The sequence below is a fragment of the Lissotriton vulgaris genome, chromosome 6, assembly GCF_964263255.1.
Source record: "Lissotriton vulgaris chromosome 6, aLisVul1.2, whole genome shotgun sequence".
In the NCBI taxonomy this organism is placed as follows: domain Eukaryota; kingdom Metazoa; phylum Chordata; class Amphibia; order Caudata; family Salamandridae; genus Lissotriton; species Lissotriton vulgaris.
The window spans coordinates 1,613,254,409-1,613,279,325 of NC_141694.1; the positions used below are offsets into that span (position 1 = coordinate 1,613,254,409).

The following is a 24,917-nucleotide window of genomic DNA, read 5'->3' on the forward strand; positions in this document are numbered from 1 at the left end:
TCTGGAATGGAAACAAAATCAATAATAACTTATTGAAGATTAAATGAAATGCAAAAGACTTTTGGGTACAGACTATCTGGCATGTTGATAAAAAGGGAACACGGCTCAGGTCTAAAATCTGCCTTGTAAACTTGTGGCCTTCAGGAGATTTCCGTTACCTTTCTTTAAAAATTGTGACAGTGTGCATCTTAAACATGAGACAATGGCTAGAACAGAAAAAGGTAGAACATTTAAAGACATAGGGGCTCATTTGTATAGCGGGCGGATCGCCACCGCCGATTTGGCGGTGGGAATCCGCCCGCTAAAAACCACCACCCGCTCCCAAATTCCCCCCGCCACATTACCATGGCGGCGGAGACCCCGGCGGATGTAAAGACCGTCCTTCGGTTTTCTGCCCAGTCGCAGAGTCGACCGGGCAGAAAAGCAGCTAACATGGTGGCGGTGTCTGGGAGACACCGCCATCCATATTAGCATGAATGCGGAGATGTGCCTTTCCGTGGGGGCGTTGGCAGGCGGTTTCTGCCATTGGGGGCCCGTTGCGGGCCCCCAGGGACTCTGGGGGGTGGGGGCTGCACATGGGGGGTACCTATGGTACCCCCTGCAGTTCCATGCACAAGGCAGGCACCGCGCGGTGCATGCCATGTTGTGCATGGAAGTGCACAGCATGCCTTCCTGGCATTGTGGCGGGTGGTGCTGAGTGCACCGCCCGCCACAATTTCAGGAATGCAGGATGCGCCCGCCACTACGGCGGGTGCATCCTAATGGACCCCATGGGACCCCCGCACTTATGGCGGGCGGTCCCATTTCACGACAGGATGGCGGGTGGACAAAGTCCGCCCGCCATCCTAATGACCCCAATAATGTCCAGGGCTGTTCATGTAAAGAGACATTTGAGTAAGCATACATTTATAAGAGGTAAATAAGGCAGACACCAACTAGGACCAAGATGTTGCATGGGGAGTCCACAGAAGCTCCTGCCAGATCCCAGGTCACACAACTAGAAGTTCCAGACGAGCCTGATGAGCTCATAAGCTGTGCCGAGGCGGGGCAGAAAAGCAGATCATGTCAAGGCATCACTCTAGGCAGACAAGGACATGTCACAATTTGAAGGAACAGGAAAAATCCAAACATAGCTTACACCTGGGCATGAACCTATAAGACTGCAGAAAAGTTAACAATATGGGAACCCACATAGCTCCTGTTTAAGGGGCAGGAGGATCCTACGGTGGGCATATTGGCAAAACCCTAGGTTTTGTACGCTGACGGTAAGTTTTAAATACTACTAAAGAGACAGAATTAGGAAATGTGGGACGAACATCGTAGATGTGGGGCAACCGCTAATGGGTCCGGAAAGATCTTCCAAAACATAACCAGGCACATCTAACTCAATTAAATGTACGAAATCATCTTGCACGTTGTTAGTTCGTAGTTTATGTAAAATCTTGGATATGATGGATACTCGTTCCCAATTTAGTTTTGTGTATTCTGCAATTCTCACAAAACTGAGGCATCTTAAAAAATCTACTTTAAGAGTTTTACAAATGACCTTGCGTTGGGGTGTGATTGCCAATGAACGCTCAAATCCGGCTTGGGTCTAGCATGCAAGTTTTTGTACATGAGGGACCAGAGAGGAGCACTTGTTACTGTAGTGCAACTAATTCATGTGGTCTTCCCTAAAGAGCAGCAAGCGCGAGGCAGGACATGTCTGCGCCCACCCTGCTCCACCCAGAGGGGCTCCAACAGTCCTGTAAAAATGCGACGGGGGGCAGGGGTGGGAAGGGGGGGGTGGAGTACATCCACCTACCTGCCCGGGGCACGCACACCTGGCAGGACGCACTGGACCCAAACACAACAGTGACAAAAACAACGAAGACAGATTTTCAATGGGCCTCCTTATAAGATAAGACCTGGTTTCAGTGCGAGTCTTCTACAGGATAATGTAGGCTGCTGGTTGGATGATGAAGACCTGTCCCTACCCGAAAACATGTGACTTTGTGGTAGCAATGTCATTTACATTTCCTCCCACGCCGTCTTCCATCAAAACCGCTAATGAACTCATCAATAGGCCGATTGCAATCTCCATGGTGCTGTCAAGAGATCGACGTCAGAAGGCGAGTGGGGGCCGGGTGCAAAGTGAAGCCTGGCAGAAGGGCTGGCCGAGCCAGGGTGGGGGCCAAAGGCGCTCTGCTTTTTAGGTTTTGCCACGCCAAAAAGATGCGCTCTGCGCATCTTTTTCGGCGCAGGCGAAAACCTGATGAGAACTGTAGTGTGCTTTAGCTCGGCCCTCGTCATTGATTGGCTGGCTCCGTAAACGGAGCCTTGCCATTGGACGAGGGGCCTGTCCGTCAATGCCGGACCAGACACGGGGGCGTTCCCGACATTCTTTGGCTTTTGCCGACGTCACGCGACGCCGGGAACGCCCCCGTGTCTGGTCCGGCATTGCCGGCACTTCTGCGTCTCTCCTGCCCCGTGACTGGCCGGCCGGCCAATCCTAGCGCGGCCGGCCGGAAGTGCCCGCCCCCCGCAGCCCGGGGAAGAAGGAGAGGAAGACGGCAAGCACTATGGCGGCGCCCGCGGGGAGACCGGAGAAGTGCCTCTCCAACCTGCCGCTCTAGCTGATTCACAGCATCCCTCCAGCTCTCAGGCCGTGCAATCAGGCTCTCGACGCTGCCTGCCGCAGGTCACACCGCCCTCCCGACAGCCCAGCCCGCCTCAGATCGGAGTGAAGTGCAAATCAATATGGTAATTACATTCCGTCATTTTTATTAAAATCTCTGTTCAGAGATTTTGGCATTTGCGGAAATAGTATTTCATCACACGAATAATATAAAGCAGTGTTTTTAAATCAAAGTTTATTTTAACATGCATGGCCTCGCGTTTTACCATCTCTACACCTACGCCAAAGATCTTTCAAGATCTGACGCCCTACAATCTTTTCACTCCAATGTGAGATTCTCAGCATGTAAATGATTCTCTAAAACGGCAGTTTAAACCAATGCCTGCAGCTCTACCCCTTTTCTCTTCTGACCAGACCTGGTTGCTAGTGGAACGAGTTATCACGCGCTGCAGGCGGCATGAAAACACCCAAGTGCGATTGGTCTTTTGGCCCTTAGGTTCGTCTCTGTTAATGGGAACTATGCTGGCCTTTTTAGAAGGTTAAGTGGGCGTTTTGTTTAGGTTTATTTGCAGTTGGACTATTTAGTCTGACTGCCGGGTGCAGGAGAGTGGGGCGGCAGTATACCTTTTGCGGGTACCCCACCGGCGTCTGAATCTTAATACGCGCAACCGGCTACTTAGCATTCTTTGGCATTTTACTACTTTGGAGGCCTGTCTTTCGTCAGGGCGTGTCTGGAATATGACAGTTACTGCAGAGCTCGTGAGGTAGTGGGCGCACTTGTTTCGGTTTCACGTTAAAAACTGATGTAGTACGAGCCTGCTTTACTTGGGGACAGCAATTCCACAATTGGTGCAGCTGCCTGTTTCAATAGGCTGGGCCATATTGCTGACAAAATCGTATGTTTTTTTTAGATGCACAGTTTTACTCGCGGTGTTACTTTAAGCTCCTTTATAAGTGCATGCGAGTGTCGTGGAATCAAAGATGGATTAAGAGTCCTTTTCTAAACCTCCGCTGGCCTTTGTTACCGTTCGTCACTGGAGCCTGTTTCACGTATGGGTTGCTTAGCCTTCAAAGCATTTGCCTTCTGAGCTGCAGCTAAGCCGAGGAGAAGATGCCTTTCTTGCTTATGTTACTTCGACCCGCCGTGGATTGGTCTGGGTAATGGGGTTATAAAATGCAAACCTTTCCCTCTTCTATCCCTGACAGCAGGGACGTCAGAGGAAGAGAAGTGGCCGTAACACAGCTGCGAGAAGAGGGAAGAAAAGAGAGAAGTGTTGGCACTTGCACCTCTCACCATGAAGTGCATCCTGGGGCGCGCCCTGGCCTTCCAGCTGGCCCTCTGCGTGTGCCTGGCCCAACAACAGCGTGAGTTTGTCTACTGTGTGCTCTCACTCCAGGGGCGCACCTAGGGTGCCAGGGACCCTAAAGCAAGTAAGGGGGGATGGGGTCCCGTCCTCTGGTTTGGTAGTTATAAAAAACACTTTAATTGGGATTAAGTGGGGCAGTCACGCCCATGGGCCTCGGTGTCACTGCACCTGCTGCTCTCAGTGATAGCAACGCCAGTTTGGCGACCCCCTGCTCACTTAATATCGTCTCTGCTGCCCGGATGCCCACCGGAAGGAACAGGAGACCCTGCTGTTTGGGTAGTAAAATATAAATAATCAGGGTTCAGTGGCCCCTCGCGACTCTGGCCCTGGTGTCACTGCACCTGCTGCACCATCAATATCTACGCCTCTGCCTATCCAACCCCGGGGCTGTCGCTCCTCTGCTCAGTCACTGTAGGCGCTACTGTCATAGGGTGTCCGCCTCATTCCATGTCATGGCAGTCACTGTTTACATTCATCTGCTGTCATGACATCGTAATGTATTCTGGGAGTTACAGTCCAGATTTGCTTCAATTGAAGAAATGAGTTGTTCAGAACTGATGCCTGGTATTTGAGGGTGAAAAGTTCATGACTGGAAACCGTGTCCGTGATGACGTAGAGTGAGGTGGTCTCCCTGACGGTCATATCACAGGGGTCGTCACAACTCTGTCAATCAGGGATGTCACTGCTTGAGCTGGCACCAGTTTCTGCTGTCACTAGAGCTTGTGTGTTTTCTCTATGCTGAATCTTGGTACTTGACGTGCTCACCCATGGGCCGTCACTGCTGTTTGTCTGCCCACAGGTGCCATCACTGCTTGGTGCCGTCTCAGTTCTTTCAAGGGTGTCTACTCTGACTCGGCTCTCACCACAGTCACTGTTCTGCCCACACAATGGAAATTGCCTTCTTTCTACTTACACCCATGACATCTTTTTACTTTCTTTCCACCCCAGGGCTGTCACCGGCTGCCTCTACGGTCCCCTCACACTCAGGGTTGTCACTGCTGTTCGTTCACACCCAAAGCTGCGTGTGTTTTCCACTGACACTCACTGTTAAGTTCAGTCACTGCACTCTGCTCACTGCGGGGTTTTGCCGGTCTTGTTCGTGTGGTTGACTCTGCTTTCCTTATCTCGGCGTTGTCACTAGTGTCCGTTCACACGTGGGCAGTGGCTGCTGTGTTTCACACTCAGGTCAGGCGGTTGACTCATATTGTATTGCAGCATTTATATAGCGCTTATATGGGGCGCTGAAACGCTTCCCTCATGGGTCGCATGCTACACGGTGCAGGTTGTGTGGTTGGGAGGATTTTGTCCAACTCATAACTTTGCCCCCTTTAACCCTGTTTATTTTCTCTTTTCCTTCCTTCCTTCATTGACCCCCCCCCCCCCCCCTCCCCTTTTTGTCCGTCCCATGGTTCGGCCCAATGCGTTCCTGAGGTGCATCGACTTGAAATAATGAAGATTGATTTACTTTATTTAAAATTTCAGAGGCTGCTTTACAACAGTTGTGATCCGCTGTGGTTAGTGTTTCCAATGTCCATGTTGTGTATGGAGACCACCGAGCTGCAGTTAATGTGGGAGAGGATGTGGCATAACTGCCAGAGCTGCTGACTTTGGAGCCAGGGAACCAGGTTCGAGTCTCAGCGCTGGCTCAACATCCTGTGATTCTGGGCAAATCACTTATTCTCCCCGTGCCTAACAAAAATGAATGTATCCTTGTGTAACATAACTGGTGCTCGTGTAAAGCCTCGAATACCCTCAGGTGGAGTTTGTGCTATATAAAACGGCCCCCTCAAAAAACGTGTTATGGAATGCAGCGCCTAGCAGTGTGTTGGAAGATGAGGCATGCAGGCTGTATTCTCATTTTTGTTGTTATTTTCCTTGTTCTGGACCCTAGTGGTGTGCTCATTTTCGTGTGAATTACTGTATTACTCGAAGGAGTGTATTTTATTCTATTGTATATAATGAATTCTGAGAGGAGCGGGACTACGAAGATTAATAAATGTTTTATATTTTTTTACTTTCTATGTCTGTCTGTTACATGGTTACAAGACGGGGGATCTTAAATGATTTTATATCTATGTATTTTATGGTCCCTGCCCTTTCCCAGCCTGTCCTCTCCCAGCCTGTCCTCTCCCAGCCTGTCCACTTCCAGCCTGTCCTTTCCCAGCCTGTCCTTTCCCAGCCTTTAAACTTCCAGCCTGTCCACTTCCAGCCTGCCCTCTCCCAACCTGCCCTCTCCCAGACTGTCCCCTCCCTGCCCTCTCCCAGCCTGCCCTCTCCCAGCCTGTCCCCTCCCTGCCCTCTCCCAGCCTGTCCCCTCCCTGCTCTCTCCTAGCCTGTCCTCTCCCTGCCTGTTGTCGTGTCCCGGCGGCAGCAGGCAGCAGCGTGCACTGCGTCCCCGAAGTAACAGCCCTAAAGCAAGCAAGAAGTACGCCCCCCTCCCACCAATCCCTGTTAGGTAGTGGAAACTGTCCAAACTGGGGTGCAGACAGCCCCTCTCACCTTTCGGCCTGGTACCACTGCACCAGCCGCACTACTTCCCGAACTGACCGTTCTCCACTTCAGCCCCGTCTAAATTACAATTCATGCTTGTGACCCTTTTGCCTGCTTGTGCTTGTTTTCATGACCCTGTTGCCTGCTTGTGCCTCCGTGTGCCCCTGTTGCCTGCTTGTGCCTCCGTGTGCCCCTGTTGCCTGCTTGTGCCTCAGTGTGCCCCTGTTGCCTGCTTGTGCCTCCGTGTGCCCCTGTCGCCTGCTTGTGCCTCAGTTTTCGTGCCCCTGTTGCCTGCTTGTGCCCCTGTTGCATGCTTGTGCCTCCGTGTGCCCCTGTTGCCTGCTTGTGCCTCCGTGTGCCCCTGTTGCCTGCTTGTGCCTCTGTGTGCCCCTGTTGCCTGCTTGTGCCTCTGTGTGCCTGCTTGTGCCTCTGTGTGCCCCTGTGGCCTGCTTGTGCCTCTGTGTGCCCCTGTTGCCTGCTTGTGCCTCCGTGTGCCCCTGTTGCCTGCTTGTGCCTCCGTTTTCGTGCCCCTGTTGCCTGCTTGTGCCTCCGTGTGCCCCTGTTGCCTGCTTGTGCCTCCGTGTGCGCCTGTTGCCTGCTTGTGCCTCCGTGTGCCCCTATTGCCTGCTTGTGCCTCCGTGTGCCCCCGTTGCCTGCTTGTGCCTCCGTGTGCCCCTGTTGCCTGCTTGTGCCTCCGTGTGCCCTTGTTGCCTGCTTGTGCCTCCGTGTGCCCCTGTTGCCTGCTTGTGCCTCCGTGTGCCCCTGTTGCCTGCTTGTGCCTCCGTGTGCCCCTGTTGCCTGCTTGTGCCTCCATGTGCCCCTGTTGCCTGCTTGTGCTGTGTGGGTGTGTGTGGAGGGCTCTGTGTGGCTGTGTGTGTAGGAAGCTTTGTGTGGCTGTGTGTGTGGGGGACTTTGTGTGGCTGTGTGTGTGGGGGGCTCTGTGTGGCTGTGTGTGTGGGGGGATCTGTGTGGGTGTGTGTGTGGGGGGGGCTCTGTGTGTGTTTGTGTGTGTCATTTGCGAGAGATAAAGCTAGTGGCATTGTAAATGACAATGCCATTATTTATGTTAAAAAAACATAAATAAAAATAATGTCAAGAGCAATGCCAATAGCTCTAACTTTAACAAAGGCAAAACCATTGCATTGTAAATGCTTGTTTGTAGTTTCCCGAGAAAGGAAGGTGGACTTGAGAAGCAGAGTCAGGCAAAGAGAGCGGGTGGCATGAACCTCAGAGAACATACAGTAATTGAGTATTATTTAGTATTCATCGTTGAAATGAGATGGGGTGGGTGATCTTTGATCATGTCTCTGCAGATTGCGCATATGAGTTGTTGTGATTTAATACAGTATAGTCTGTGGTTAATTAATTGTTTTATGTTAAGATAACCACCAACCCCACAAATCATTGCTGCTGTGAGTGAACACCAAGGATGCTTGCTGGAGCTATGAATTCCATCCTTTGCTCGCGGGTAGGCAGGCAGGGAGGGAGAGAGAGAGAGAAAGAGATAAAGAGAGAGAGAAAGAGAGAAAGAATGAGAGAAAGAGAAAGAAATAAAGAAAGAGAGAGCGAGCGAAAGAGATAAAGAGAGAGAAAAAGAGATAAAGCGAAAAAGAAAGAAATAAAGAAAGAGCGCGAGAGAGAGAAAGAGATAAAGAGAGAGATAAAGAGAGAGATAAAGAGATAAAGAGATAAAGAATGAGAGAAAGAGAAAGAAATAAAGAAAGAGAGAGTGAGAGAAAGAGTTAGTGTGTGCGGTGTGAGTGTGTGTGGTGTGTGTGTGTGGTCCGCATGTCTGTATGTGGCATGTAAGTGTCATCGCTACATACGTCACTGTCCTCGGTTCCAACATAGACTGTCACAAAGATCACATTGAAATGTGCCCTCCTCCTGGCCCGGCCACACATTGTTCCAGGGTATAAACACGGTGCCAAAGTCAACAATTCAGGACATTCGGTGGCAGACATTTTGCTCTTCCTGCCATTCATCGAGATTCTTTGCTCAGTGTATGTAGAGTGTCTCTGTGGAATTACTCTCTGGTCCAGACTCTATGACTAACAAAAAACTGAGCACTCCTGTAATGAGCGAGTCCCTTTATTATTTCCTAAATCGACTGCTAGATACTGAGTTAAGTGGTTGAACAATATTCCTCAGGTTGATACAAAAGATTATAATTTACTTTTCTTCAGAACTGTCACCCGTGTTCAAATTTTTATGACAAACGGTAAAATGGTGATCATGACACTGATTCCAAGGAATGATGCAACTATGTAAATTAATTAATGACTGTTCTCCACCATGGATTCTTTCAATTCAATTTACAGAATTAGACCGCGTGCCACAATCTACGGGTATTTTCTTGCGTCTTGTGTATTTCTGTGAGACTGAGCATTATCCACAGCTGTCTCGTGTGGATCTTCAAGTAAGTGAATATTGGATTAATCAACTATTGAAGGGGACCCTGTTTTAATTCTAAAATATTGACGCGTCCAATGTAAACGCATGTGTCTTTAGTTTCCACCACTTTACTATACTCAAAGCATTTCAGTCAAAATAGATTATGACCCTCTTCTTGATCCTCTAAAAGTAACAACTTTGTAATCTTACTGCAAAGCAAGCAATAATTTTGTTGAAGGAGTGTGGGCGGGGGTTGGCTAGCTGGACACTTATACCAGTCTGTCATTTCAATCTAATTTCTACCAGGGACATCAAAAGAAAAGGCCCTTCTATGTAACTGGTACTTCATCCTAGACACAGTTCAAGTGATGCAATTTCATGTGGCGACCAAGGACACAAATTATATGATCTCAATGCGAGAATATCAGAAATATTGTCAGATATATTTTTAGTAATTTCAAAATATAAAATATTCCATGCTTTAGATATTTTAAAATATAAAATATTGTACCTCAATTTAGCAACAATATGTTGGAAAGGAGGGGTGTCAGTCAGACGTGATCATCACATTTGAATTTACAAGTGCATGTGAAGATAGAGATAATCGCGGATCACACAAGCAGGCACGTTTGTATGCATTGTGGTGGGCGCGATCAATACTTATTTTTGATTACTAATAAATATGTTTATAAATTATTCTATTTCAGTCAGTGTTCTGGCCGCATGTTTTGACTCCTGGTGCCACATCAAACCTTTACCGTACCTCTTACTCTAACTTACCATTGAATTTTCTGCCAAGACCATTAGAAGTGAGCAAGCCAGAACATTTACGGGAAGAGCTCAACCAGAGGTGCGGCTTGGCTCTAAGAGCCAGAAAACGTGCCGAGCAAAGAAAAAAATATGATCATGCTGTGCCAGGTCGAAGGGGCAGGGCGGGGGAAGGCTTGTCTGGAAGCGGTGCCAGGATAAAGGTAGACTGCCCTAAAGTTGGATATGGACTTGCTGTTTCAGGCTATTGCCTTTGACATGCCAGTAGTCCTGGTAGTTATAGTCAGACACAAGTCACACTACTGACTCTGCATCGGCTCTACCTGCCTTTCACATCAGCCTGCTACAGCCGCTCTTTTTATCCTTCCATGTCTCTCACCAGGCAGTCATCTGTACCCATATATGCCCTCTCTCTTTATAATCCCTAGCATCTTCCTCTGCAGTATCGCTCTACCTCTCTAACTTCTCTCTCCCCTCTCGATCACGCCATATGCTTGAGAAGAGAGGGTAGGTGTTCAAAAGGTGACCGCCTACAAAAGAGTTTCGGCAGAACATTGTCGCTGAAAGGATTAGGAGTGTGTGCTTTGGATTGATTGGTGGAGAAGTGTGGCTCAATGGTTAGAGGCGGCAGACACGGAAGCTGAGATCGGCCCGGGACCAGGGTTCGATTCCCGACGCGGCAGGGTCTTGGGTCAAAAATGTCCGCGGGCCTGATAATTCTCGCCTACTCTAAAATTGGGCTCCACTCTGCAACTCTGGGCAATAGCTTGCTTAATCTTCACAACGGCCCCTTCAACGCAGGGGATACCTGGTCTCACCTTGGGGTGCCCAGAAGGGACCATCTCACAGGGAAAGCCAGGACGTGTTCCCCAGCGGTATACAGCGCCGGGATGCCCGCGGTGCAGGCAGCTGTGCGCTTTACAAGTATACAACATTTACATTTACATTGATTGTGCTCACATCTCGGTTTGACTCATTTTAGGCGTGAGGGTACAGAGGAACAAGAAGACAAGCCCGTGGTGACGGTCTGACTCGAGCCAGATTTAAACCTTCGGTTGCTCGTCCGCACCTTCTACCCACAGATGTGCCACATGGCTAGAAATACATGGAAGCTGTATTAATGGGCACACCCAGAAGTCACAAGCCATTTTGGAATTTAAGAACTTTGATAGGGATACATAAAAAAATGGAGATGCGTACTCTGTCATTATGTCTAGCCTCTTGACCAATACAGAAAGGTGTAAGCCAGACAACAGATGAGCAAGCGCAACCCAGGGGGGCAACGGATAGGCTTCGGGTGCTAAAGCATGCATGAGCAATTTAAAGGGTGCCAGCATGTTCCATTGGTAGCGTCTGAGCAACAACGGTTGACCAGACCAGTGACTATGAAAGTCCAGTCCCAGATCTGAGGGAGCACGTGAAGGCAGCAGACATCAGAGAGGGCAAGGGTCATCGTGAAAACCGTTATTTTTAACTTCCAAACATGTGCTTTCTCATTTCCGGCCATGTTCCTTTTATCATAATGCCTGGAGGGGGGCTTCCAGTAATTACATACTAAGCGAACTCTGGGAAGCGCATTCCTGCTTCCAAACAAGATTGAAAGTTAGGATGCTCCAAACAGAGTCAGCCTGAAATCAAGAAGCCCCAGACCGCCTCCCTCCTCAGAGCTTCATTGCTTTTCACCATCTCATTTTCGTGTTCATTCTTTTGGCTTTGTCAAGAGATTTTAAAAGGTATAATTCAGAGAAAATTCAGAGTGTAGGTTGTGTTAATGAAGTCACTCATCTGGATCTGATCAGAATGATGAATGTCAAAGTGGGTATCTGCAACGGTGAGAAGTAAAGAAGTATCATATACTATAAAAGTTCATATCCCTTTCCTGGAAAATCTGCTCTAAATAACCATCTAAACTTTATTCATACACTGCATCTTTAATTAAACAGAAATATATTCTTTATGGGCTTTAGACAGCTGGGAAGCTTAAAGATAACTCCGATTAGGTCATTTGTGTGTACACAAAAAAGAAAGAAAAAAACAAGGATCACATTAAGAGGGGAACAATTAGAAATGTGCCTGCTGGCTAAAGATCAAATTCCAAACATTTTCTCTTTGCAGAAAGTGTGATTAACGAATACTGCTGTTAGGCCTTCGGTCATTTTTTCAGTGTGCCCTGCTGAGGACACTGGTGTGTGTTTCAGGGATGGGTAGAGTGCCAGGGCGTTGAGGTGTTTCAGGGTGCACTGCCCTGCCTCGAGTGATGTGTCCTGGTGGACTTTCCAATTGCCCGGTTGCCAATGGTTTAACTAAGACCAATTGCTGGCACATGAGAGGGAATTGATGAGTTTTCCCACCAACCTTGTGAATTTCTTCGGTTTTAACCAAAAATACTGTTAACCAGCAAATTTCTGGTTTCCAGATAGGACCAGAATTCTGTCATGTCGCCGACATGTTCCGCATAAGAGATATAAAAATTACTCTTATATGAGACCTGTGATCGGGGGGAGCACTACACTAATATGCGGGTGGTCTGGGCACCTCAGAAGAGCATAAATAAAAAAATAAAAAATAACTGCCTTTGGAGGTCCTGTCATCACACAAAGGGAATTTCTATGTTAAAAAAAGGACAGACTTCTTGAACTCGGCCAGCACCGTTTGGGAAAGTTTTTTCAGACCTTTCCTACCCCACAAACATACAAATCTGTTAGATTCATAGTTCATGTATGCTCCATGTAAATATATATTTTTTTATATACAATAAAAAATTACAGAAAAAAAAAAAAGAAGTACGCGCTAGTCTGTATGAAGATTATGGACTACAGTGGAGAGCCTTCCATTTTGTACCATCTTGAAACTAGTTACTAGTGTGAAATGGGGCCTGTTTGTTTCAACTGCTACTTTTATTTTAACCAGTGTAATTTCCCTTGTGTTTTTTCAAACCCTGTATGATGCATCTCAACCCAGCTAGTAAAAACCTTTGGAACTGGTCTACTGGGATGGCCACCATCACCGGCACCTAGCAGCAGGTGCCTCACTGCCAACGCACCTTGAATATCAAATCAAAAATGCACAATGTTCAAACAAATTAAGCACCAAAACATGCTGTCATGCCACAGTACGCTGGCCTACAGCAGTAAAGGGATGAGCTGTTTTACAAGGCCTGGTGAGGCGCCCTGCTTCAGCCCTAGGCACTTGCTGTTCTGCTTACAGTCATCCAGCTCTGGCCTCATAACCTTAAACTCACCTGAGGATAACAGTTTGTGTGTGCGTAAGAAGCTGATTGTCAGGCGCATGATGGACGCCTTGTCCAGGTGGGCGCTAATACTGTGGGGCAGAGGCAGCTGATGGGCCAGCTCGTAGAACACCTCCGTCTCCTTGCTCCGCCGGCATCTCGCGGCATCTCGAGATTTCTCCTTCCGTCTTTCGGAGTTGTTTCTGGAATAGAAAAAAGATAGGACACATTATTACAATATCTCCTACCTATTGAATCATGACTCAGGTTTTCAGGTGTTTGGAGAATCTACAACCAAAAGTGTTCATAGGGCTCGCCAGTTCCCAGTAGCAACCAGAAACCTGCTATTTAGAGTTTGCCAGCCAGTTATGTCTTTAAACATCCTAATCTCTGGAACATAAAGAATATAAAGATATTAAACAGGATCTGGAGTTAGGCTGACTAGCCTCGTCCACTGGAGCGCTATCATGAGATCCAGGCTGAAAGGGAAAAACTCTTGTGCCTCTTTTGGGAAGGAGAATGGGCAATATAGACCCTCAAAAAGTCAGGCAATGGTGCTACTAATTGAATTGTTATGTTTAGCTCAAACAAGGCACATTTTGCTTGCCCCAGCTGATTACAAAATAAGTTATCCGCGGCTCGTTGCAGAATTGAGGAGCATATGCCTTGCATTTTTTAAAAGCAAAATGTATGAACTATATTCCCAGCTCACATTTTTAAAATGGCCACCTTATTGATTTATTATTGGTATATCTGGATATGTAAGCCATTGCCAAATGATTTCTTCTGTCCTAGTAGATACCCAATTAGTAATTGGACGTAAAAAGACAGAATGGGTAATTAATCCTAGAACTAATTACAAAGATAGAATCTAGGTTTACATTAATTATAATTGGCCTCCAGATTTCACCCTCGTTCAAGGTCAAAACGTATAACAGGGTTTTTTAAGCAAGCATGTTCCTGCATCCCGTGTTAGTAAATGGCCTCAGTTTAAATATCCATAAGTTTTCTGAATTTGGGGCCAGATGTGATAAGCAGTTTTTCAGTCATAAACGCTGCGTTTCGGAGTTTGTGGCCGAAAAACAGTTTTTAGTAATGCATGAAACTTATTTTAGGAGTCTTAAACTTGTTACCAACTCATAAAATGAGGTTAAAAATAGATGTGGAAATGCTAATTTGAAAGGGCGTGTTGTAGGTGTCCCTTCCACATAGTGATTCTTATTCATATGTATCAATGGTTTAGTATCTAAATAGTGGTAGTAAACCTTTGAAAAGTGACGGACACCATTCACATTTGTGAATGTTAATAAAAAGTTTATGTGGACCATGGATACTGCTTACTTTCAAACAAACTAAAGAAAAAATTAACTTTTATTTCTAATATACAGATGAAGCAATCTTACTCCGTTTATGATGGGCGAGGTATGGGGTGAATATAGCGAATGATTTTCTAAACGAATTAGGGCAAAACCCAATTGAGTCAATCTAATATGAATACAAATGTCTACAAAGTTTTCTTAGAGGAAACAGATAACCGACACTGAGTTCCCCCAGCCTCTCATCCCTTCGGAGAGATCCTAACTTCAACGCAGTTCAAAGCTGAATGGCATGAACAGATATCAAAAACACTTCGCTTTGCTTTGAAGGCAGCAAACCATTAGCATATATACTCAGAGAGCAATTTTCCCTGATAGGTGTGAAAAACTGAATGGAGGTATTAACATAGACATAGGAGAAAGCTCACAAAGACTGGACCACCATTTCACAGATTTTGAGCAGTCTCCTAATGTAGAATCAACGACTAAAGGAGATCGAGAAGAGATTTCAGCCTGTGCACATCGAGTGGGGAAGTGGGCAGGGACAGACACAGCCACCTATTCTGTATTGGGCCTGGTGGGTGGTGTAAATTGGGGTGCTCATTACGAAGGATAGGCAAGGGACACTGTTACGAAATGTACCTTCAGATCTGCAGCAGAGATGGAGCAACAATGGACCAAAAATCCATAAGTAAGGCTCTATCTTTGAAGTCAGCTGGATTAAAGAACAGCTAACCTCACAGGCTCATAAAGGTGAACGCCTACCTTCCACATACTTTGGGATAGCCACGGCTGTCAATGTCTCGATTACACTAACCAAGCAATTCAATGAGAATGACCTACTAGACTTCAAAAAATGTTGGCGGAACTGGTTCAAGTCCTGTAAAATTGAGATGATTTAATACATTTAGGCATCAGATTGTCTCAAAACATAGTGCCTAAATCAAACACACAAGTAGAAGGACATCTCACCAGCTTCATACATGCGGCAATTGTCTGATTCCAGACTGGATTTATAAGACTTTTCAATCATAGATTCTGATGTGCAGTAATCTCTCTCTTAGAACTGTAATTCCAAGAGTGATACAACATTTTTCAACACACCCGGGGAATCTATTTGATAACAAAGAGGACATGCAACTTGTTTTATCCTTTTAATATATTTTACAAATGAATGCCTCTTGCAAACATACTGTGAATTTACAGTGGGCTTACAGCCCACCCACAGCTTACCATTGGCCAGCTTTATGGTCACACGTTTGTTTGCTGCTAATTCAATGGCTAGCTTTCCTCTTCTTGTTGTGTCTGACCCTCCCCTGGAGCATAAACTCTCTGCAATCCTTTTCATTGACTGACGTGTATCCTTTCATTGGTCACATTTAGGGATCTACTTTCTTGTTCTATCAGCACTCCATGAGACAACAGGTGGGTTTTAGCTCTTCCCATTGTCAACTACTTTGCTCAGCTTAAACTTCCTTGGAGCTGTGTTGCTCCCAATCCCTCACAGCTTGTTTGTACAATCACTGCAATAAGTTAATTTCTTAAGAGGTGTGACTCAACAGCAAACTTTAAGAGTTGTGTTTATTTTATGTCCTGCATTTCACATTTAGCATGAAAGTACAAGCTTTGGCATGCAAAGCCTTTTAATGGTACTGGCTTATTGGCAATCTGCTTCACTCATTCACCTGGTGCCAGAGGCAGAAGATGTGCTTGGCATGACACTTCTCCTAGAGGCCCATACATCTGCTCCCTGGGCGACTACAGAGGACCAAATGACTAAATACTGTGAAAGGTAAATTAGACATCTTCCTCATTCTTTTTAAGTTATGTTCAGAGTTTCTTAAGTGAAAGGTTTTTGAAAAACAAGTCATGCAATTCATAAAGACTGGAAACATTGATGTTCAGTATTGAGATACCAGAAGATATATGTCTGCTTTTCCTCCAATATTTTGAAATTCTTTTTTCTTTTACTTTATTAAAATAATACAATAACGACAAATATTGGGAAAAAAACAACTGCTTGGCTTTTGCATTATAAATATGAGCCCTACTCGCTTTGCCAGTGGTTGTTTTGTTATTTCCACTGCATCGGAAACAGGTCAAAGCACAGCGCAGCCGCCCCACTCTCACCTGTGCGTGCTAGAGATGTCTCTTTGTCTATTCACTCGCCCCAGGTACTTGCTCAACAACTATTATCACTGTTTAATTGCAATTATAAAAGCACAATTATATTGGCATCAGGAACACGTGAACACTCATGAAATTACAAAAACCTGGCAATGGCTCAGGTGGCACAGAGCAGCTCTTGACAACTGAGAGACTTCAAGTATGAAGACCGAGGTCTCTTATTGGGTGCAGGTAAGGCCGCTCAACTGCACCGGCCTATGAGGACAAGCCAGTTCTTGCATGAGCACAGCACGCACAGGTAAGGCAAGATTCCTGAACAGCCAGCCAGAGCGTGCTTACGAAATCACCGTTGAGTAAACAGGGAAGCAACCTACATTGGACCGGTATTTCCAAGAATCTAACAGGGACACTATAGTTCGTAAAATACCTGGAAAACTACAAGCTCTACACACTACGACTTTTGTTTTCGTAGAGGAAGGGATTAGTGTTCTTCTGCATACAATAATGAATATGAGGAAGAATATTGACAGCATCCTCTTGTTTATTCTCTTACCAGAAAGAGTGCCATTAATTAAATCATCTGACAAATACCAGGTTTGAAAAAACATTACCAAACTTTTTCTACAAAATAGCTAAGTCTTCTGAAGGTTCAAATGTGTGAAGTGTTGAGAAAGTTATTTGCACGTAGTTAACCCCAAGGGAGTTTAAGGCGATACTTCATAACTCATCACATAGACACAGTGTAGGGTTGATAAAACAATTGAAAGGACGCAGCTTTATCTTACTGGCTTTAAATGTGTGAGGAATTCATACCAGAGCCCTATTACATAAAGTGTGCCCACTTTTTCCACCCACAGGGCACTTTGGTATTACAGGAGATGCAGACGTCTCCAAAGGCTTTTCTCAAATACAGATGGTGCTAGCAGACATGCTGTGCTGACGTGATCCCCAATCAGTGGTGCCTCATGCGCACGCGGGTGCAGCCCCATGCAAACGAGGGAAACACATTGCCTCTGTGCCCATGCTGTATTATGGACAGAGGTGTAGAGGTGAAGAGACCATCAGAGGTGCACTGACTGTGCACCATAGAGGTACACTGGGACAAGTAGATGTCTTCACATGGACCTTCCCTAGACATACCCTTGCAAGTGGGTGCAGACACTCACTGTAAACGCCCTCAGGGGGATCTCGGTCTCCGTTGAATGTGTTATGCAGGGTGCCGACATCACCCTCAATGTGCAGGTCTATCTTTCACTAATGCAACTGCTCTAGTGGCCGTGCATTATCAGTAATAGGACTCAATGTCTCTGATAGTGCCCAGTGCACCTAGTTAAAGGTGTGCCTCAGCGCAGACAATGTCACTGCAACCTTAAGATGACCATAGGTCATGTAATGTAATCACTGCACGTATATTTGTATGTAGAACCACAGCATACCAACAGGAACCTTCTGCCAGCGACTATGGGGCTTCTGTAAACTCTATGGTAATATAGCATATTGGATTATGAAGCCCAAATTGTTGAACTACGAGGTAGTTTGCTAAATTACCATGCGGTGGAGGTTCTAGAAAAGCCAAGCAACAGTAATGAGTTATAAAAGGCACCCAGAGGGTGAATATCCCCATAGTTTTGATGATATTGCTATTGACTTTAAACTTTACAGTTAGTGGAATGTGTTTCCATTCCCCTGCATGTACTATTGATGATTATTGAGATTATTTTTGTAGACTTGAAATATTCTGCAAGGTGTATAACTTTTTGAAGATGTTTCTTTACTGTGATTCAAAAGATGACCTGAGATGTGAAATTAATTGTTTTATGTTTTAAATATTTCATGTTTTTCAAATCTGGAATTACTCCATTTGAATTGAACTGAGATGCATCATAACTGTTGCATATCCACCCATACAGGCATATATGAACTTACCTAGCGCGCACACCCATATTCATACTGGACCATACATGAAGTTTGGTACCTATTGGCTATGCCAATTGCTTTTGGCAGTGCTGCACAGCGTTAAAATATAAAGCAAAAAAAAGGCGTTGGTGGACGCATCATTCTACTGATGCGCCCACTCATCAGCAAAATGAAAGACAGGCGCCAGCTCTTTTAATTTTATATTTACCAATTCAAGATGGCAGACGCTGCTTGGATTGTTAAATACATGTTTTATTGCACGAACACCAGTTAAAAAAGGACAACGCATTATGGGGGGCAGGGAATAAGGAAGGAGCAGGTGGGCAAGAAGGTAGCGAAAAGGGGACACAAGTTACAGAGAGAAACGCAAGAAGGAGGGAATACCCCAGGTGCTCTCTGGCAAGCGAGAGCAACACGGAGCGCAGAATGTGGGGAGAGACGCACACAGACGAGAGCAGCATGGGGACGAGAAAAGCGTGTGGATGGGAGAGAGCAACACATTGTGTGGGGGGGGGAGAAGCAAACAAGGGAGCCCGCTGGAAAACATATGCACCTTTGGAGTGCTTCTTCCTAAAGGAAAAAAATGTTGCTTTTTAAATGTGAGCAATGGAATGACGCAAATAAAGAGGCTGTGCTCCAGGGCAGGGAGAAACACAAGATGGAAAAGACAGGCCATTGAATATGAAGCAAGGAAATAGAGGTAGAATAAAGACAACCAATGGTAAGCACTGGGTGGGTTTTAAGCCCACTGTAAGATGTTGGTGAGCTCACAGTAGGTGTTGTGCAACCCGATAGCTTACTCTGCCTCTTAGGCTTGACTTACAAATGGAAAAAAGCATGAACACATAACCCGACTCCTGCTGCAATGACCACCTTTACTAGCATCTCAGGCTAGTGGTACAGCTGTAGGGCCCGAAGAAGCCTCCGCATGAACGCACAACTTCATTCCTAATCTGATCCCATTAAACACCATCCGGGACTCTTGGCAAGCAACGCTGTACTGTCTGTCCTGCTCTCTACACCTGACAAGGAAGGTGCTATTTAAAACCACAAATATAAACAAAGTAATTACGAGAGCCCATCCAGCCCTTCCTCCCTGGACTGATTTTAGCAACCCTACTATGAGGATAGTTATTTTCAAATCAACTTCAGTACGTGGGGTCTTGTTCATTGAGTTGCAAATTACATCACAACCAGCACTTACACATCTTTTTAATGACAGGCTAAGCATTATTTCTTTAACAAACAAAAAAAAGAAATGAATCCAAGATCTAAAGTGAATTATCACGAAAGTTTTGTGCAATGCCATGCCCTACATTTCTGAAGCATCTTGGAAACCTATTGTTTAGATGACTTGAGGATTTTCCTTGAAAACTTGACTTCGACACAACAATTTGTAAATGTAAAATGTGTGTGCTGTGGAAGAGGAAACACAACATGCAATTCCCTTACAGTGACTGTGCCTTCTGTATTTGAAAAGACATTTGCCTGGTGCACTCTTACCAACGTCATTCAAATTATACGTCAATTTCCTCCATGTATTTTTAGGAGCAAAGAAAATGCATTATGGGTATCCAACTTTGAAGTGCATTCGGCTCCTCAGCGCTTGCGTCACTGCTTTAAATTTCAGACTGAAGGCTGCCAAAATAGATGCCTTGTTCAACTATATTCAGTAACTAACGCCCTGGTGAAGAGAAGGAAAGGAAATATTGCACAAAACGAAGGTGACTCAAGAAATTTCAACCTTAACACAGACAACCATGGTCACTGGCATCATTAACTCCAGAATACACACTCAATATATATCAAGGTGTAGGTTAATTCGTATTTGAATGTTGCATGACCCACTGGTAATCTCGTATAGCTCTTAGAAGCCTGCCGTGACAAATCATTAGCACAATAATCGCACTTCACTGCAGGACTGGGCACTGTTATCCTTAATTATTGTTCATATCACACTGTTCCAGTCAAGCATCTTCTATTCTCAATTCTGAATTCTGACCCAGGTTCAGAGGATAAATTATGAGAGTAAATATTGAAGCTTGTATCCCATTTATGAATCTTGCAAAGGTCAAGACTGATAATCTAAGTACTGGCCTCCCCTGCAGCTTGGGCTGATCCTCTCGAATCCCAAAGCTTCCTTGTTGTGACCATGGGACAACTCTGGGGTGGAAACATAGGCTAATGTTTCAGTTTCTGAGAGAACAAGGTGCGCTCTCCTGTGAACTTCATTCAGAGGCTGTTAAATGGGCCACCACAGCTGAGACAAACACACTGAATGGTACCATTAGCCACCATCAAAAAGTTCTTATTACCAGATCCAATTTGTGCTGCAGAGTGGTGGCTCCTAAGCAGGGGGTTCAGGGTGCAGCCCTGCCACCTGTAAGCTGCCACACAATGCCTCTCGACTGTGCCCAAACTGCTAGTTATTTTATTTAGCAGTTTTCGTGAAAATACGCCGTTCCTATTTTCATGACCGCTACCAGTTCACATCAACAACATTTTTACGCCCTCCAAGTTACTGATAACAGGAGATGGAGGAGTGGCCGACAGGGCTGATGCGCAAACCATCGACAGAGTGCTGTTAAAAAACACTGCACTTTGTAAGTAGATGTCAGGATTGCGCATGTCTGCGAGACATACTTTAGATACATACCCTCACTCAGGCACAATCCATATTATTTACCAGACCTACAGCGCATGACTTCGGGCAACTCAGTATCTGCTAAAATGGGGCTGTCAGGGCACACATTAGAATATCCTTAAGCCCAATGAGGATCAAGAAGAGCAGTAGGGGCAAGATCCAAAGTACTGTCCCAGCTTCTGATAGGGCTGTACTTCCAGTCCTATCCAGAAGCTTAAAACAGGATTATTTGCTTATTTTAGATCTTGGTAGGAAGGGAACTCTTTCCCAATGATGACAGAATTCCCTCCCCAGCAGGACTATGGTCCATCCACCCGATGTAAGTGCGAGCAGACCATAGTCTCAAAACAGCAGAGACTACCCTGTCTCCTCCATGATCAAACTCATTAGACATTCCAATGGAGTAAGGGTTGTCGGAGAATTGCTGTATGTCCACCCACCTAATTCAGATGGGAGGACATATAGCCGTTTTACAGTGCCCATCACCGACAGGAAAAACCTAGAGGTAATGGGGAATCAAACATGCTCAATTACCCCATTCCAATGAGAGGAACCTCATATGGCAGGGTGAGGGTATTTTTTTTTATTATTTTCAAAAAGAAAATCCCGTTTGGGATTTTCTTTTTGAAAATACAAAAAACACTTTAGCTTTACCGCTCAGAGCTGCCCGGCAAAGGTTGCAATGCATTGGAAGGAACCGTCTTGATGGCGGGTTTTGTAAATGCATGAAATGTCCACTGGGTAATTTACTTCAGCGCCCTGGTGGAGGAAGGGATGACCTCCCAAAAGTTAATTCAGCCCCCAAGATAGGTCTTCCCTTTTTAATCCTGGTCCTAGTGCTCTGTCTGGCTCCTCGTTGAGAATCAGGTCTTGCGGTTCCCATGCTGGATTCCTGTCCTGCTGTTGCCTCGTAGCGTCTGAGTTACCAGCAAAGGACGCAAGGTAATTAAAAGCGTGTTGTTTCTCTTTGGATAAGTGACAGTGTGAATGCCTGTTTGTGAGTGTATTTGAGAGTAAATGAGAGGACATGAGATTGAGTGATGCCAAGACGCAGTGAGTGGATATGAATAATGCAATTGAGTGTTGGAGGAGTGTAGGAAAGTGGTGTGAGTGAGTTAGAATTGGTGACTGTGAGTAGAGTGTGACTGGGAGTGAGTCAGAGGTGTAGTTATTAATGGTGCAGCAAGTGCAGTGGCACCAGGGCCCAAGGCCTCTGGGGCCTACTAAATCCTATTTATTAAAGCAGAGTGCCTGTACATCAGGAGTAAAAAGCAGAGCCCTCTGTGCGCCAGCAGTTGTGAGCGAGAGTCAGTGGGTGTGATGGGGTAAATGTGTGCGAGTCAGAGTGAGAATCAGTAAGTGCGAGTACATTTGTGTGGGAGTGAGATGAGTGACAATAAGTGAGAGAGTATGAGTGAGTGTGGGAGAGATAGTGAATAAGAGAGGGGGTATTAGTGTGAATGAGTGAATAATGAATATAAGAGTGTTTTTATGCTTGTGAGTCTACTGCGGGCCATGGCATACTCAAGACAAATCTTGGCTTATGGGGGCACCCAAAGTAACATGCTGTCAATGGCTTACTGGAGGTAATTCTTAGCATAAGAGGACACCTATGGGAAACTGCTATCACCAGTATACTTAAGGTAACTCTTGGCCTCACAGAGGGCAGCCATGGCATATGGGGGTGGGGGCCAAGGCATAGGAGCACATCATTATAAAATACTAGCTCCAAGATACCTGAGCTAATTTTTGTCATATGGTACAGGGACAGTATCAATGGCATACATTCTGGTACTAACCTATTGTATTAAATTCTTGGCAGGGGAGTACCAATGTCAAAATACTGTCAGTGGCATACTGGAGGTAGTTCTTGACATATTCTTAACATATAGGGGGCATCCAAGGGGAAATTGGGAAAAGAAATGGAGAGAACCTGTGGCAAGTACTATGTCCTACCACTTTCGAAGATCCCCAGCTGCTATTGTGGTCGTGACCAACACAGAACACCAGGGAACATATAGCAGGCATGTGAAGGAAAACGTTAAGCTTCTTGACTCTGTCGTAAACTTAATGACATTTTGTAATGTGACATTTGTTTGAATCGTTTTGGTAAATTGCCTTACAAAGTGAGTTAAAAGAGTTTGTTTGCTTATTTCTCTAACCACATTATGAACGATGTGCTGTAGAAATGTTAAAACAACATGCCCGAATAGTCTTAGGAACATGTTTTTGGATTAGAGAAATGGAAAGGGGGGGAAGAAGAGTGCTTGTGAGAGGTCTGACTTCAGAGATTTAATCTTGGACCCCGGTCTAGGTTTTCAAATGCCTGAACTGAGCTCTCATACATCAGGACTAGGCGAAAAAATATCCAAACTCGGGGAGTCCTTTAGATTCGAGTGAACATAGAAAATACACTGATTTCTGGAGGTAGTGGTAGAATTATTGCTGTTTGTGGACCAAACACAAAGGTTCCATTGGCCCCATCCTGTTCCTCCAACCCTACTGACCTGAGGGCTCACAATTTGTGAATTGGGTTGCTAGGGTTAGAACTAGATTTAAAAACAAGTGCAGCTCTAATCCATATAACAACAAAAAATGACACAACTGAGACAAGGAAAGACACGGCACAAACCATTGGCACATCTGAGCAGTCTCACCTCCTTAAGAGGCTACACGCTGTATCCCAGGTGCGCCACTTTGCAGAAGGTCTGATCACTCTTGCGAGCACAGAGCAGAGATTTAAAATGGTTCACTGCCTGCCATCATTTAAACTAGCCCACTGATGAGCAGCACAAAGATTCACCATTGTCTTCTATGTTTTCAATAAACCTATGCTGATGTTATTAGAGTGTACAGACTATAGTTTCATTCCTATGCTGAAGCCACAGAAATATATGTGCAGGTAGGTGGCCTAAGGAACAGCTTTTCACAATATCAAAGGGGCAAAACAAGATTTCTCACGTGCAGAGGGGGGTTAGGACAGCAGGCCTCACTCTCTCCGCTAGCACATGTCATGCCCTATCACAATCTCTGAGAGAAGTGGTAGCTGCTGAGCTTGGCATGCAGCACCTGTTAGAGACTTTTAAACTTTTGTGTCCGGTTACTTTTTTTTTTTTTTTTTTTAAAAGCTTTACAAACATGTTGTTTGGCTGCTTGCAAAGCAAGCGTCACCTTTCTGGAGAAATGTCAGGGCAAGCCAGGAAGTCTCACAGACGCAGCATCTCTCCTGACTCCAGCTCACAAACCCAACCTTTAAAGCAGATCAAAAAAATTGCCCTTACTTTCCCATATGATTACAATGAAAATGCGAATCATTTTTACTTGCGAAGTGGATCTATTGATTTTAGCTCTAAATGTGAATGACAACGATGTATCTGGAGCTGAACCATACCACAGTCATGTTGTTAGTGCACAGTTATTAGTGTAGTGCTACGCTAATAGAAAATACTGCCATTGTGTAGTCCTACTTCTGTCTTTACAGCCTGTCACGGTTTTTGATTTTGAAGATCTAGTCACCCTCGCATTGGGTGACACTGCATTTTGACAGGAAAACAATGAACGCTGCCAGGCCAGGAAAACAGCTTTACAACGCAGGCATTACAACGTAATGGCTTTATCAGGTATCCTTTACCACGCATTGCCTTTACAACGCAAGCCTTTACTACAAACATGTCTTTACAATGCATGCTTTACATCCCAAGGTATGCATATATAAAGTAAGTGTGTGTAAACAAATGTTAAAGTAGTGTTATGGTTAGGTGAATATGCAAGTGATCACATTAAAGTTTTGAACAAAAATAGAAAACACGGAAATTGACCAGTTATAGTTATCAGAGCTAACTATAACTTGCGTACCTGGCATGTACTGCTGATGACCTCACAAATTACATCACTCATGACCTGTTCCATGACATCATTTATGACACAACTGATGACATCTCAAATGACTGAACATAACAAAATACCCGGGTCTAAAGAAATACTGAATTAAATGAAACTTAAGATGGAAAGGGGTATTCCATTATTAGGAAAAAACCCTCACTCACCT

The 24,917-nt window shown here is 45.3% G+C and overlaps 1 protein-coding gene across 2 annotated transcripts in view; it reads right to left on the minus strand.

Annotated features, from left to right (window-relative positions):
* EPAS1 (endothelial PAS domain protein 1) overlaps positions 1 to 24,917 on the minus strand; it is a 293,430-nt gene that overhangs the window by 122,659 nt on the left and 145,854 nt on the right. For both annotated transcript variants that reach the window (XM_086927783.1, XM_086927784.1), the window contains exon 2: positions 12,878 to 13,068. In XM_086927783.1, coding sequence (XP_086783909.1) covers positions 12,878 to 13,068 — 191 coding nt within the window. The remainder of the gene's footprint in view (positions 1 to 12,877; positions 13,069 to 24,917) is intronic.